This window comes from Gouania willdenowi, chromosome 12 (genome assembly GCF_900634775.1).
Source record: "Gouania willdenowi chromosome 12, fGouWil2.1, whole genome shotgun sequence".
Classification (NCBI taxonomy): Eukaryota; Metazoa; Chordata; class Actinopteri; order Blenniiformes; family Gobiesocidae; genus Gouania; species Gouania willdenowi.
In genome coordinates this window covers 25,348,430-25,362,840 of record NC_041055.1, presented here as the reverse complement: position 1 = coordinate 25,362,840, position 14,411 = coordinate 25,348,430, and the positions used below count along the sequence as shown (strand labels likewise).

The 14,411-nt window shown below is 35.4% G+C and overlaps 1 protein-coding gene across 2 annotated transcripts in view; it reads left to right on the top strand.

The window, feature by feature from the left end:
* pappaa (pregnancy-associated plasma protein A, pappalysin 1a) overlaps positions 1–14,411 on the top strand; it is a 109,644-nt gene that overhangs the window by 25,090 nt on the left and 70,143 nt on the right. For both annotated transcript variants that reach the window (XM_028463090.1, XM_028463089.1), the window contains exons 4-7: positions 1,034–1,327; positions 2,709–2,901; positions 4,628–4,749; positions 12,979–13,480. In XM_028463090.1, the coding sequence (XP_028318891.1) occupies positions 1,034–1,327; positions 2,709–2,901; positions 4,628–4,749; positions 12,979–13,480 (1,111 nt within the window). The remainder of the gene's footprint in view (positions 1–1,033; positions 1,328–2,708; positions 2,902–4,627; positions 4,750–12,978; positions 13,481–14,411) is intronic.

Sequence of the window (14,411 nt, the reverse complement as noted above, 5' to 3'; positions counted from 1 at the left end):
CAGCTTTTTCAACCCATTTCAATTTTCTTTTACTTTTTCAATCTTATTGGTAACGTTAAGCTATTGCTAGGTTTATGCCATTGCGAGGTGAATGTTAATGCTATGATATTGGTATTACTATGCCAATGCTGATACTAGGCTAATGCTAATACTAGCTCGTGTTAATGCTTGCTATTGCTAATGCTAATGCTAATGCTTATGCTTATGTTTATGCTTATGCTAGTTAATGCTAATGGTAGCTAATGCTTTCTTATGCTAATGCTAATGCTTATGCTTATGCTTATGCTTATGCTAGTTAATGCTAATGGTAGCTAATGTAGTGTGACGCAGGCCAGCACCTGCATCGTCACTTTCATTTTCTTCAGGAAATGCAAATATTGTAGTTATAATTGTAATCATAATTGAAATAGTTGCTGCTAAAATCATAATCGAATTGAAATTGAATTCAGATAAATGACTTAGTAATTGTAATTGGCATGAAAATTCTATAGAAACTATCAATTAGAATTGAATTAAACACAAAACTGGGGAATCATGTTATAGTTCTATGGCTTACACATACGTAGTTAACAATTATTAAACTAAAACTTTCATATCAAGTTTACTTGTTAGTTCTCTTGAGGTTCATTTTACCATAAAAACTGAAATCGAGGGGTATACTAACACCAAAAAAGGCTCAAACGCCCACACCAAAATATTTAACCAATATTTTCATGGATAAGGAATCCAATGCTGTTGGATGTTTTCTGTTGCACTTTTTGATCATGTAAAGCACATTGAGTTGCCTTGTGTATGAAATGCGCCATACAAATAAATTTGCCTTGCCTTGCCTTGCCTAACAAGACAAGGCAAGGCAAAAGTAAAAATTTTAATTGTAATTGTAAAAAATGTCGATCAACATAATAGTAAATGAGTTGTAATTAAACATGGATAATTGAAGATGTAATTGTAATTTAAAAATGTAAATGACCCCAACCCTGTCAAGTGTTATTTCTGCATATATATTTATGACTTTCCTTTTTTTTTCTCTTAGGTGGAATTGTGCTGAATCCTTCATTCTACGGTACATTTGGTCACACTGACACAATGGTCCATGAGATTGGTCACAGCCTTGGCCTTTACCATGTGTTTCGGGGCATATCAGAGATTGAATCATGTAATGATGCGTGTTTGGAAACCGAGCCCTCGATGGAGACCGGAGATCTGTGCGCAGACACAAATCCGACCCCAAAGTACAAAGGCTGCAACGATCCGGAACCAGGCAACGAAACCTGTGGCTGTCGACATTTCACTCACACGCCGTTTAACAACTACATGAGTTACGCAGGTGAGTCTGAAGAGCTCTAACGTGTGTTGTCCTTATTGTTATGCATCTTGATATGATATGATATACTGTTTTATTTCAAAAAAATGCAATAATATAAAAAAAAAACAAAATATTTGATGCAGATGGCTTCCCTCCAGAAAAAACAAACAAACAAAACAATTACATATATCACTGCATACACATGTACTTTGTGTTCAAAAGGGAGTGGGGTGGAAGTACAAACTTATTAGTCCCACCCCTTTTCCTACATTGCAGTTACAAATACTACATTTTCAGCATCCTGTTTTCCAGCCATGACTGCTGTTAACAAATTAATTTTGTCATATCTTCACATGATTTCCATTAAATACACAAAAAAAAACCATATTACAGACTTTCAAAATTTTCATACAACGTAAAAACATTTTATATGGAGGGTTGTTTTTAGCATGTATCATATGCAGAAGTACTCATGTTACTATAAATGAGTTGCTTTTATGGGTACTTGTACTTTTTTGATTATAGATCTAAATTAGCAATTTTACTTGTACGTTTTAAAAGAAGTTGAGTAATTCATTAAATTTCTACACCCAACCATTACTGAATAAATTATTATCATTTTTGATTATTTGTTTTATTTCCAAACATAATCCATATGTTCTTAGTTGTGCCATTTCTGATCAACGCCCAGCCACTTTCTTGGGTTCAGGTTGTGGTTTCTACCTATTATTTTGTTACCCACATGCAGAGGGGAAAGTAATAGATTACAAGTACAAGTACTGTAATTGAGTTGCTTTTATGGGTACTTGTACTTTTTTGAGTGTATTTCTAAATCAGTAATTTTACTTGTACTTAAGTACATTTTAAAGTTAATTTCAATTCAACTTTGAATGCCGGTTATTTTCTCAGTTTTAGAGTTCATAAATGTAGCTTTACTTAGAGACTGATAATTTGTTTTATTTTTAATTAAAATTCATTAGTGTTATTTTAACTAAAAAAACAACTGCATTTTGACAAACTTTTTATTTTATACAGATGCCTTTGGGGAGAATATATGAAGATTTGGTCTCTTCCTTTATATATGAGATGTTTACTGTGTGCAAGGGAACAGTAACTTTTACTTTGAGTACTATTTAATAGAGCTACTTTTTACTTGTATTTGAGTATTTTATGTATAACTTACTTGTATTTGAGTACAATTTCAATCAAGTAACAGTATTTCTACTTGAGTAGAATATTTCAGTACTCTGTATACAGCAGTGCCCAAAGTAAGTTCTCGTTCTAGGAGACAAATATTGTTGATTTTGACAATGAATTGAACCATCATTTTTCAAATTGGTAAAATATGAAATTGCAGATGAAAAGAAAAAACTCCTTTCTCCAATTTCTTGTTTTCCTCCAGACGACTCCTGCACAGACTCTTTTACTCTGAACCAGGTAGCACGGATGCACTGCTACCTGGACCTCATCTATCAGACTTGGCAACAAGCCTCCAAACCCTCTCCAGTGCCAATGGCTCCACAAGTAGTTGAGCAACATCATAATTCTATCATCCTGGAATGGTTCCCACCTATATCTGGACACTTTTATGACAGGTGAAATAAACTAAAGGTTTTTTTTTTAATAGGAGGCGTTTGAATGACTGAATTATTATTGTGTTGTTGCTGGGATTTATTCTGAAATCGATTCTAAATGAAGTGAAAGAGGATGGAGTTCGGCACATGATTGATTCCATAGCATTTTGATTACATTACCTAACAATCAAAATCACAATGAAACTGTGCAGTGTTAATTTTAATTTAGCTTTAGTCTTTTTTTTTTTCTACCAATTTTATTGACAAATTGCAAGTTTACAAATCAATAAAATAACATAAAGGGAACAAATAACAAAGTAAGTAAAGCAAATAAAAGCAGTTCTTTCATTTTTTTTTTTTTTTTTTCAAAAAACTTTAGACTATTCATGTAATAATTAAACTCAATTAAAAAAAGATTCAAATTTGAAAGTGATTTTGAGAATTTTGATTCTTGAATATGTAATTTTGCCGTTCATGTAATGAGACTAATGATGAAAGATATTGATTTTTTTTTTTTTTTCAAAGACAAAAATATATATTTTTTGGCATTATTATTATAGTGTTTTTGGCTCTGTTGTAGACAGCATTCCAGAATAATAGTGTATATGGGCAGTGGTAAAACAAATTGTTTCAGCTTCATTAAAACAAAAATATTATGTTACAGAGATAAATGTCATGTAAAATGTTGAAATGTACTTCCCTAGTTTTAGTCAGTCTTTTCCCTTAGTTTTTAGTCAAATTTTAGTCATCATGACTAAACTCATTTATAGTCTAGTTTTAGTCAACTAAATCAGTGTTTCTCAAATGGGGGTACGTGTACTCCTCGGGGTACGCGATGACACTACAGATGACACAAGAGATGAAATTATAAAAACTATAGAACTCTACTCAGGAGCCACATTGGTGTTTTTCAACCTTAGGGTTGGGACCCATGTGGGGTCGCCTGGAGTTTAAATGGGGTCACCTGACATTTCTGAAAAATTTTTAAAATAGATTTTAGGTTTTTTTATTTGTTATTCTCTTTTTTTTTTTTTTTTTTTTTAAAACAACACACAATCCTAAACAGCTGTATTTCTATACTTTCACTTTGTGCAATATAAATTTAGTTCAACTAAAATGCTGTAAAAAATGTAAAATATATATATATATATATATATATATATATATATATATATATATATATATATATATATATGACCTCAAACATGATTCTAGAAAATAAAAGTATTTTGGGCCAGAAATTCTTGATATCAAAATGGGGTCACGATCCAAAAAAGGTTTGGAACCACTGCACTAAATACTGTTTCTTTCCGATTATTTACAAACTGAAATTCTTTAAAATGTGTATAATCACTCGTTCATTTCATCATTATGCTTTATAGTTGTTTTTTAATAGTTTTCCAAGCAAAGTGTAGTCAGAGAAAGGGGGTACTTGATTCAAAAAAGTTTGAGACCCACTGAACTAAATGACTTGTCCCACCTTCCACCTAACAAATGTTGTTTTAATTGGATAATAATAATAAAAAAAAAAAAAGGTTAGTTCTGATTGGATTTCGTCCACTGTGAACATTAAAGTAAATTTTTTAAATTAGTCGATGAAAATATCAATATATTTTTCACTTGTGTTTTTCTTTCTTAGTCATAATCTCGTTATTGTCAGTTAAAAAATGGAGTTGACGAGGGTTTTTGTTGTGCACGTTTGTTCTGCGTCTAAGTTGGTTGCTGTGTCTGCCTGTTGGTTTCCTAGAGAAGTGGGATCAGTGTGTGATAAATGCACCGAGGGACGGGTTCTCCTTCAGTACGCCTCAAACTCATCATCACCGCGTCCGTGCGCCCCTTCTGGTCACTGGTCCCCCCGAGAGGCTGAAGGTAAAGCACAATATTCTATATTTCTGGTATTCTTGGTGGGTTGCCAGCCGTCATGGAATTTGCGGTGGTGAAATCCATCTTTCATCACAATTTAAAAGCAGGACAAACAAGGGTTTTGAGGTTGGCTTATATGAGTCAAAATGTGAACATGCAAAATATGTTGGTCACTGACTCAAGCCCAAACAATGCAAATAACTTGCTGTATTTAGATTTGGTATGGCTCTTTTACACAAATGCCTAGACCTGACACATGTAGCTCAAGGCTAATGTCAATAATCAAGCGTTTGCTGTAATTTACATCTTTGTAGATGTGGTTTAGTGTAAATCTTGCAGAAATTTGTTAAAACTAGTGCCAATTTGGTATTTTCCTACTGATTCCAGTCACAATGTATCTTGAAGATGATATCATAGCTGTCCCCGTCTCTGTTGCCGTACCTTGGTTTTTTGCACATGCGCAGCTGTGTGCATGCTATCGTGTTTTACACAGGTTCTAATAAACCATTTATAGGAAATGTACACAACGGACACAATAACAACATTTCTCTAAGTGCTGTCAGCAAACACTTCCACTGAAATAACGTCACGGCTGCACAGATGACAGGAAATGTCAATACTGTACTTACACAATTAACTGTTGTCTTTTGTGGATATCGGGGAGTAGTAGGTTTATTTTCTTGCAATGTTTTGCATGATGGCTCTTCATAAGCAAGTGTTTATCACAGTTTATTGACTAAAAAAAAGTGGTTTAGTTTAAAATATAATTTAGCACATAGGGATAGGCAATTTTTACGACAGCGGGGCCACAAACAATGTGATTTTCTGATCCGATGGTCCCATTATCATCATTCATATTAGCATTTACAATAATGACTAATCTGAGGGTTTGTATTGTCATTTTTTTGTGTTTTTCTCATTCTTACTCTCATTTTGTGTGTTTTTAGGGTCATTTTGTGTATTCTTTCCTCATTTTATATCTTTTTTGTCTCATTTTGTGTGTTTGTGGTGTCATTTTGTATATTTTTCACACGGTTTGTGTGTTTTTGTTTTCATTTGTTAGTTTTTGTTGACATTTTGTGTATTTTTCTGATCATTTTGTATATTTTTCTGTTATTTTTGTATATTTTTGTAGTGATCTTGTGTATTTTTCTGTCTTTTTGTGCACTTTTTGTTCTCCTTTTGTGTGCTCTTACTCTCATTTTGTGTGTTTTTAGGGTCATTTTGTGTATCTTTCCCTCATTTTATATATTTTTGTTCTCGTTTCGTGTGGTTTTGGTGTCATTGTGTATATATTTTACTCAGTTTGTGTCTTTTTGTTGTCATTTTGTATATTTGCAGTCATCGTGTGTATTTTCCTGTCTTGTTGTGTGTTTTTGGTTTACTTTTTGGGGCCACACAAATTAGACTGATGGCCATGTGTGGCCCCCAAGCCACGAAGTTATTTTCTTTATGGCAAAATGAATTAATTCCCAAGAAGCACAGGCATTACTTATGTAGCTATCCATAAATCCTATGTGTAAATGATCATGAGCAGGGAATAGTCATAATATTTTAAAGGTTTAAGTAGCACAAGGACAAGGTGTCACTAATTATTAATACATCACTTACATCTGTATGTAAAGTATGAAACCAAGACAGTTTTTCATTTCTCGGAGATGCTTTACTGTTCAGTCATTGAAACCTCACATTTACAGTAGCTGTGGTGTAGCAGGGGCAAGTCTGGGCTTGTCTGACAGTGCGTGTGTGTGTGTGTGTGTGTGTGTGTATGTTTTCCCTCTCAGAATAGGCTGCTGTTTGAGGTAGCTTTCCTTTTCTTCCTGTAGGCCAAACTCTCTCGGGGTACTCAGGGTACTGCAGCTGCTGCTGGGCCATTACGTTGCTTATGTGATTAACTGTCACAGATTTTTATTTGTATTGGCTTCAACATATTTGAGTATTTCCTCGGAGTCTAGATTTAGTTCTTTTCAAAGATGGATACTTTTACCCCTGCATGTGTTCATGCGTCTCCATGAGTTCATCAGCATTCATGCACACTTGATACTTTTTTCTCTTAGGACTCCAGGAACATCCCTTGACTGTGAAACATTATCATGGCCAGAGTACGTCTCATAAACATTTCTTATATCATACCCCAGAGTACTATTGGTACACAGGTTGCCTAAAGAAGGAATTTAAGAAAGATTATGAGAGAAGTGCAGTTAGATTCTGTTTAGGGGAACTGAAGTCTGTTTCTGCTTAATTCCTTGGTTGAGTAGAGTAGAGTAGAGTAGAGTAGAGTAGAGTAGAGTAGAGTAACTTTCAGGGTTGGGGTCAATTATAATTGTAATTGCATAATTAATCATTAATTACAATTATGGCATAAAAATAATTGTAATTTAAAAAAAAATCTTGTCATAATCGTAATTAAATTGTAATTGAGTTTAGATAATTGCCATGAAAATTCTATAAAAATTGTTAATTATAATTTAATGCAAAAGTGGGCAACCATGTTACAGTTCTATGTACAGTTCTCACATTTTACCATTTAAAAAATTTTTATTTAAAAAGGCTTGGACACCCACACCAGAAATATTAATACATATATTTTAATTGATTAGGAAGCCTAACAAGGTAACCAATAGATAGGAATGAAATGAGAAGATATATATTTTTTTTATAAGTGCTGATTTTTGACCCGTTTTTAACTTTAATAATTGAGAACGTAATTGTAATTGCAATTGAATTGTAATTTGGAAAAAATGCTGGTCACTGTAATTGTAGTTGAATTGTAATTGGAAAAAAATGCTGGTCACTGTAATTGTAGTTGAATTGTAGTTGGAAAAAAAATGCTGGTCACTGTAATTGTAGTTGAATTGTAGTTGAACATGGCTAATTGAAGACGTAGCTGTAACTGAAAAATAAAACTGACCCCAACCCTGTTAACTGTATTGATCCCGCAGTGGTGAAATTTACTGTCACAGCTCAGATAAAGTGCAAGAAACAAAGATAACAGAAGGCAACACACAGAATAACCAAAAGACACCCGAAAAATAGTGCAATGAAGGAGATAAAATACGACAATAATTGAAAAGATGGATTGAACACGAAGGGCAGTCTAATACATGAATGGTCAGGGAATTTTTTTTTACTTTGATTGAGGGAATTACAGTATGTTATTTAAGGTTTGATGAAATCCTGCTTTGTTGTTGTTACTAACTTTGCACTCAGATGGTGTTCTCCCCATTGCAAAGACTGATCTAATACCCTTATTAAAGTTAGGCTTGTGCATAGTTACCAGATATAGCTGATGATATTCTCACAAAGAACACTTTGAAACCCCTGATGCCTCAAAAACCAAGGCAAATGATGCAATTTATTTATTTTTCAACCTGAGATTTGTTTTGTTTTTTTTTTTTTTGCCTGTAAACTGGAGTAAAACTGTAAAAAGGCTACGTAGACTCAAGGCGTGTAATCTAATCTGCTTTGATTGTGCAATGGTATCTCACATTTTGCTTTATCTGCTTCATATTTTGCTCTGCCATGGTACATCTCTTTATCTATTATTTATGTGCATAAACCTGCATTTGAAGCCTGTATTGACAATTATTTATATGTTTTCATCCATTCAAATGTCAATGGCTTAACAATGTTTTTGCAGGCCAAATATTTCTGGAAAAATCATCAAGGTTGTACATTTAAAAAAAACTACAATGACATATCTCGCAAAATCTATTTGCAGGTTGTGCAACAGGTGAGGGATTATTTTTTGACCCTCCACTGTTTTTATTAAATGGGTGTCAATGTAAACGGGTTGTAGAGGTTTGTCTTTGAGTTAGAAAATGTGATGGTGTTTTATTAACAGAATTAGGCATACAGTGCATGCCCAGAAATATCATAGTTTATCTTATTCTTTCTACTTCTGGTGTGATGGGAAAAGTGTTGCTTCAAAACAGAACAATGAAACCTTGATGATGGGCAAAGTCTAGCATTAACATTATCACAATTCAAGAATTCCCACAAAACTTCATTATCTATATATGTTGGTGTGTGATAAACGTCGTGATATCAATGATAAGCAAACTTTGATAAGTCACTGTAAACTGTCAATTACATAACATAGACTAGCCAGCGCTGCTATGTGCTAAACAAACCAAAAACACATAAAACGTGTTGTTAACATGAAGTTCATTAGCACTTTTCATATTTATTTATCAGTTGTGTGAAAAGCTGCCATTAAAAATGATCAAACAAAGCTGTAAAAGATGTGTAGCGTGTGTAGATTCATTGATTGGAGTTTTTCCTGTACAGTTAAACTCTAATAGTGTCATGTTAAAAGTGCCAAATGGCTTATTTAGGTATAGTGAGGTATACTAACTTTCCAAGTAACATGTGTATTCATGCTAATGTCTGTGAGCAAAGTATAATAATTAACTATGCATTCATTAATCAGGTGCAGTAGATTAAATAATCAGCCTCATCATCTTTTACCACACGTTTCCTACATATTTTAGTCGTATCCCTTTCTTAGAGATATCTAATAATAATAATAGTAAGCTGCTGCTTTTTTTATATACCGCTACCTTTTCTTTTTATTGTCTTCTGATTGCTGCCAAATCTGTTTTATTAACATTCTCAAAAGTACTTTAAAATGATCATTTACAAGGTTGAATGAACCTCATGCTTGCCAGCTGTGCTTTATCATTTATCAATACATCTTGTCATAAATTGAAAAAATGGATTCCAGCATCCCCCTACTTCTCTCTTTCTTTTTGTTCTAACTTGTGTTCTTTTCTTTAATTTACCTCTACACTGGCAACACACACACACGCACGCCCGCACACACGCATGCACACACACACACACACACTTAAAGTACAATAATACATATATTGAACAAAAATATAAATGCAGCACGTTTGTTTTTGCTCCCATTTTGCATGAGCTGAACTCAAAGATCTAAAACTTTTTCTATAAACACAAAATACCTATTTCTCTCAAATATTGTTCACAAATCTGTCTAAATCTGTGTTAGTGAGCACTTCTCCTTTGTGAGATATTCCATCCCACCTAATAGGTGTGGCATATCATGATGCTGATTAGACAGCATTATTATTGCACAGGTGTGCCTTAGGCTGGCCACAATAAAAGGCCACTCTAAAATGTTCAGTTTAATCACACAGCACAATGCCATAGATGTTGCACGTTCTGAGGGAGCGTGCAATTGGTGTGCTGACTGCAGGTATGTCCACCAGAGCTGTTGCCGGTGAATTGTATGTTCATTTCTTTACCATAAACCGTCTCCGAAGGCATTTCAGAGAATTTGGCAGTACATCCAACCGGCCTCACAACCGCAAACCACTTGTAAACACACCAGCCCAGGACCTCCACATCCATCATGTTCACCTCTATGATCATGATCGGTTTGCAAAACAAAGTATTTCTGCACAAATTGTCAGAAACCGTCTCAGGGAAGCTCATCTACATGCTCGTTGTCCTTTTTCGGGTCTCGTCCTGACTGCAGTTTGTCGTTGTAACTGACTTGAGTGGGCAAATGCTCATATTTTTTGGCGTCTGGCACGTTGGAGAGGTGTTCTCTTCACGGATGAATCCCGGTTTTCATTGTTTAGGGCAAATGGCAGACAGCGTGTGTAGCGTCGTGTGGGTGAGCGGTTTGCTAAAGTCAATGTTGTGGATGGAGTGGCCCATGGGGTTATGTTATGGGCAGGCGTATGTTATGGACAGTGAACACAGGTGCATTTTTTTGATGGCATTTTGAATGCACAGAGATACTGTGACGAGATCCTGATGCCCATTGTTGTGCCATTCATCCGTGACCTTCACCTCATGTTGCAGCATGATAATGCACGACCCCATGTTGCAGCATGATAATGCACGGCCCCATGTTGCAAGGATCTGTACACGATTCCTGGAAGCTGAAAACATCCCAGTTCTTGAATGGCTATCATACTCACCGGACATATCACCCATTGAGCATGTTTGGGATGTTCTGGATCTGCATATATGACAGCGTGTTCCAGTTCCTGCCATTATTCAGCAACTTCACACAGCCATTGAAGAGGAGTGGACCAACATTCCACAGGCCACAATCAACAAAATGATCAACTCTATGCCAAGGAGACAAATGGTGGTCATATCAGATACTGACCCGGCCACCCTGAGGCACACCTGTCCAATAATCATGCTGTCTAATTAGCATCTTGATATGCCAAATCTGTGAGGTGGGAAGTGCTCACTAACACAGATTTAAACACATTTGTGAACAACTTTTGAGAGAAATAGTTTTTTTTTGTGTATATCAAAAATGTTTTAGATCCTTGAGTTCAGCTCATGAAAAATGTTGCGTTTATATTTTTGTTCAGTGTATGTTGAGATATAGTGGCGTGGAAACCAAATTTGGTCCTCACTTAATTTAACATTGGAATTGTTTTTTTTTTAATTTTTATTTACAGTGCCCAGAAATTAGGTTAGAAAATGGCTTTATTGGTTGCCAGGTTGGAAATGCACAAAAAGCAATTGAAGGAGAGTCAGTTGCTTGCTGGATTCCAAAAGTACTTGATGAACGTTAGTGAATGTCAATGGGGATAATACAACGACTCCAGCTATGGCTGGAGTATGATTGTTAGAGGTTGTAATGATTGTGCTGTAAAGTAAAAACCCGACACAGGGCCTCCAAAAAGAGATACTCACCTCAGCCTTTGGCTTCACTCAGCAGATGGACTCACAAGAAACTCAGTTTCACCGACTCTATTATAATTTTGCAAAACTTTTAATGGACCCATAACATTTCCGATTATCTTAACCTTACTGCTTTACAGTGAGAGAACATTTATTGTGTAGTTATGAGGCTTTAAGAATGTTGGAGGACATCAGAGCATTGGAAGGAAAGCCATGCATGCTTATGAAAAACATGCAAACTCGACCAACATTCATTGAGTGTATATGATTCTCAGCCCCAAGGCTGTTTGTATGACAACTGCTTTTACAAAGCAGGTTTCTATTCATCAAATAATTCAAGCATTTTTTTTTTTTTTATCATGACTGGTTGTATACATGAAATCATCCATGGTGGAAGAGATTGGCATTGAATGTACACAAGATTTTTTAGTCTCTGTATCTGTAGTATTATGTTTTTTATATATTGGTTTATATTATTATTACAGTTGAGAAATGGTAAAAAAAACAAAAAGGTATTTAATTGCAAATCTGACCATAAAAAATTACGATAAACATGTGAATTGAACCCTGAAAAGAAAGAGCAGGTTTTGTTTCTAAATGACTATTGTGAATATTACTGGAATTGTTTTTTTAAAAATTATTATTACTAAGAAATATTGTATGCTTAGTTATCATTTTAAATGTTGTAAATGGAATGCAGTGGTATGGTTATTGTTGTTCCATAATAACATTATTTGGTAACACTTAACTTGAAGTTTTATACATAAGGCAAGGCAAATTTATTTGTATAGCGCATTTCATACTCAAGGCAACTCAATGTGCTTTACATGATAAAACATTCAATTGTTTAAAATCAATAAGAACATTTAAAATCATCAGTAAAATCAATTAAAATCATCAGTAAAATCAATTAAAATCATCAGTAAAATCAATTAAAATCATCAGTAAAATCATCATTACATCAACAACATGACAAAAAATCTCTCTCTCAATCATATGCAGTAGAGAAAAAAAGTGCCTTTAACTTTGATTTAAAAATGTTCACATTGGATGCTGACATTACACTTTCATTATCTGTCATTAGCATGAATAAGGTGTCATAAAGACATGAATGATTAAAGTTCATTAAATGTTTTTCGCTAAATTATGACTTATTTGCTTTACCAATGTTTTCGTCTTCCTTTTGTCTGGTGTCAAAAAAAGTAGAGAATATTAACTTTTCCCTCTTCTTCACTCTTTTCACCTAAAAATCCAATAATCCTGAAAAATATTTGATATAATATTTGAGTAAAGGCAATCATTAAGTTTTGTTCGCTAAATTATGACACCTTTCGAGCTATGTTGAAATTTTTTGGGTTAGGGTAACGAATGACACTTAATGGCAACCTTTATGACACCTTATTCATGCTAATGACAGATCATGACAGAGTAATCTCAGCCTTTATGTATAAAACTTCAAGTAAAGTGTTTTTATTGACTTTGGACATCAATCTATATTGACTATATCTTGGTGGTTGGAGCTTATTGAATAATAATTCATGCTATGTCATTTCCTAGGCCCCCCAGACGTGGAGCAGGCTTGTGAGCCAAGTGTTCGCACCTGGAGTCCCAACGCAGGAATGGAGCAAGGAGCGGTCGGCCTGTCCGAGTGTCCTCTCCAGGGTTGCATGCTTCAGTTAGAATTCACCTACGCGCTCGTGCCCGACTCACTGACGGTGTGGGTTACGTTTTTCAGCCCCGAAGAGACGGCGCTCCCTGCCATCCATAATATTCTTCTGCTGACCGTTGGTGGAAACAACATTTCATTGGGCCCCAGTAATGTTTTCTGTGACACCCCACTGACTCTGAAACTGGACATCGAGGAGGAGGTGTACGGGGTGCAGTTTTACACCATGGAACAGCACTTGGAGATAGATGCCACTCTATTGGCATCCAAGCCTGACTGCTCTCTTTGTAGGCCCTGCCAACCTCTGCGCTACCGCCTGTTGCGTCATCCTGCTTTCACCCACGCACCACATGGTCTGATGCTCAATGAACCTACCCGCCGTTACACAGACAGGTGAGTGACATGGTAGGTGACTGTTACTGAATGACTGCAGGACTTTTTCTTCAGTCATCTCAGGCGGGTCAACATAGTGCATAAATCCCAATATGAGAAAATGGCATGGATACCTTCTAATATTTTGCAAGAGTGTAATGTAATTACAGGTTTCAGACAAACAAACCAAAATTCCTGTAATTCTAGAAATACCGTTTACTACCTTCAGGTCTGCAGCTTGTCACTTTTGTTTCGGAGGTCAGTTGTAGCCAACATTTGCCATTCCCTTTGTTCCATAAGGCAAAGGTAAATAGAAGGCTTGTTACGGGATGTTATCCATATACAGCGGTGAGAATTTAGTCCTGTGGTTTCAAAGAATGTGCTGATTGGGTAAAAAGTTGTTCAGCTCCATACATGCCACTGCTGCGTGTTATGCCTTCTTGCTATTGTGCTGTGTATTCCACATGAGAAGTAAAGTGCTTGATGAGAGGCCAAAGGGCGAGTATGCATGTTATGCAAAATTAAGTGATGACGTCTTAGTTCCATAAAGTGCTGGTGCGGGACTTCCTGCTTGAATGGCAGTATGGGTGGAAAGCTGCCTGCAGCGGGTACGGATTTATTTGGAGGTTTTGGCACACTTCAGTGATTCCTGATGCACTGAAGGTAGTTTTACAGCTGTGGTATATTTCACTAGCTGTGGTTACATTCCAGTGGTAGTGGTCAGTGGCAATGGCTGTCTATTTTCCTGTTGTGAGAGCATGTGGGATCTTTTCTCTGTTCAGTGCTCAGAGAAGTTCTGTGTTAGGTATATACATCCTTCCTAATAAAAGTGTTAAGTCAGGAAATACTCTATAAAGAAAGCAGAAAACAACTTCATCTCTTAAAAATGAATTCAGTCAAATGTACAAGATGTTTTGGAATATTTTTTGTCTTGGCGAAGCAGTTGTAAGAA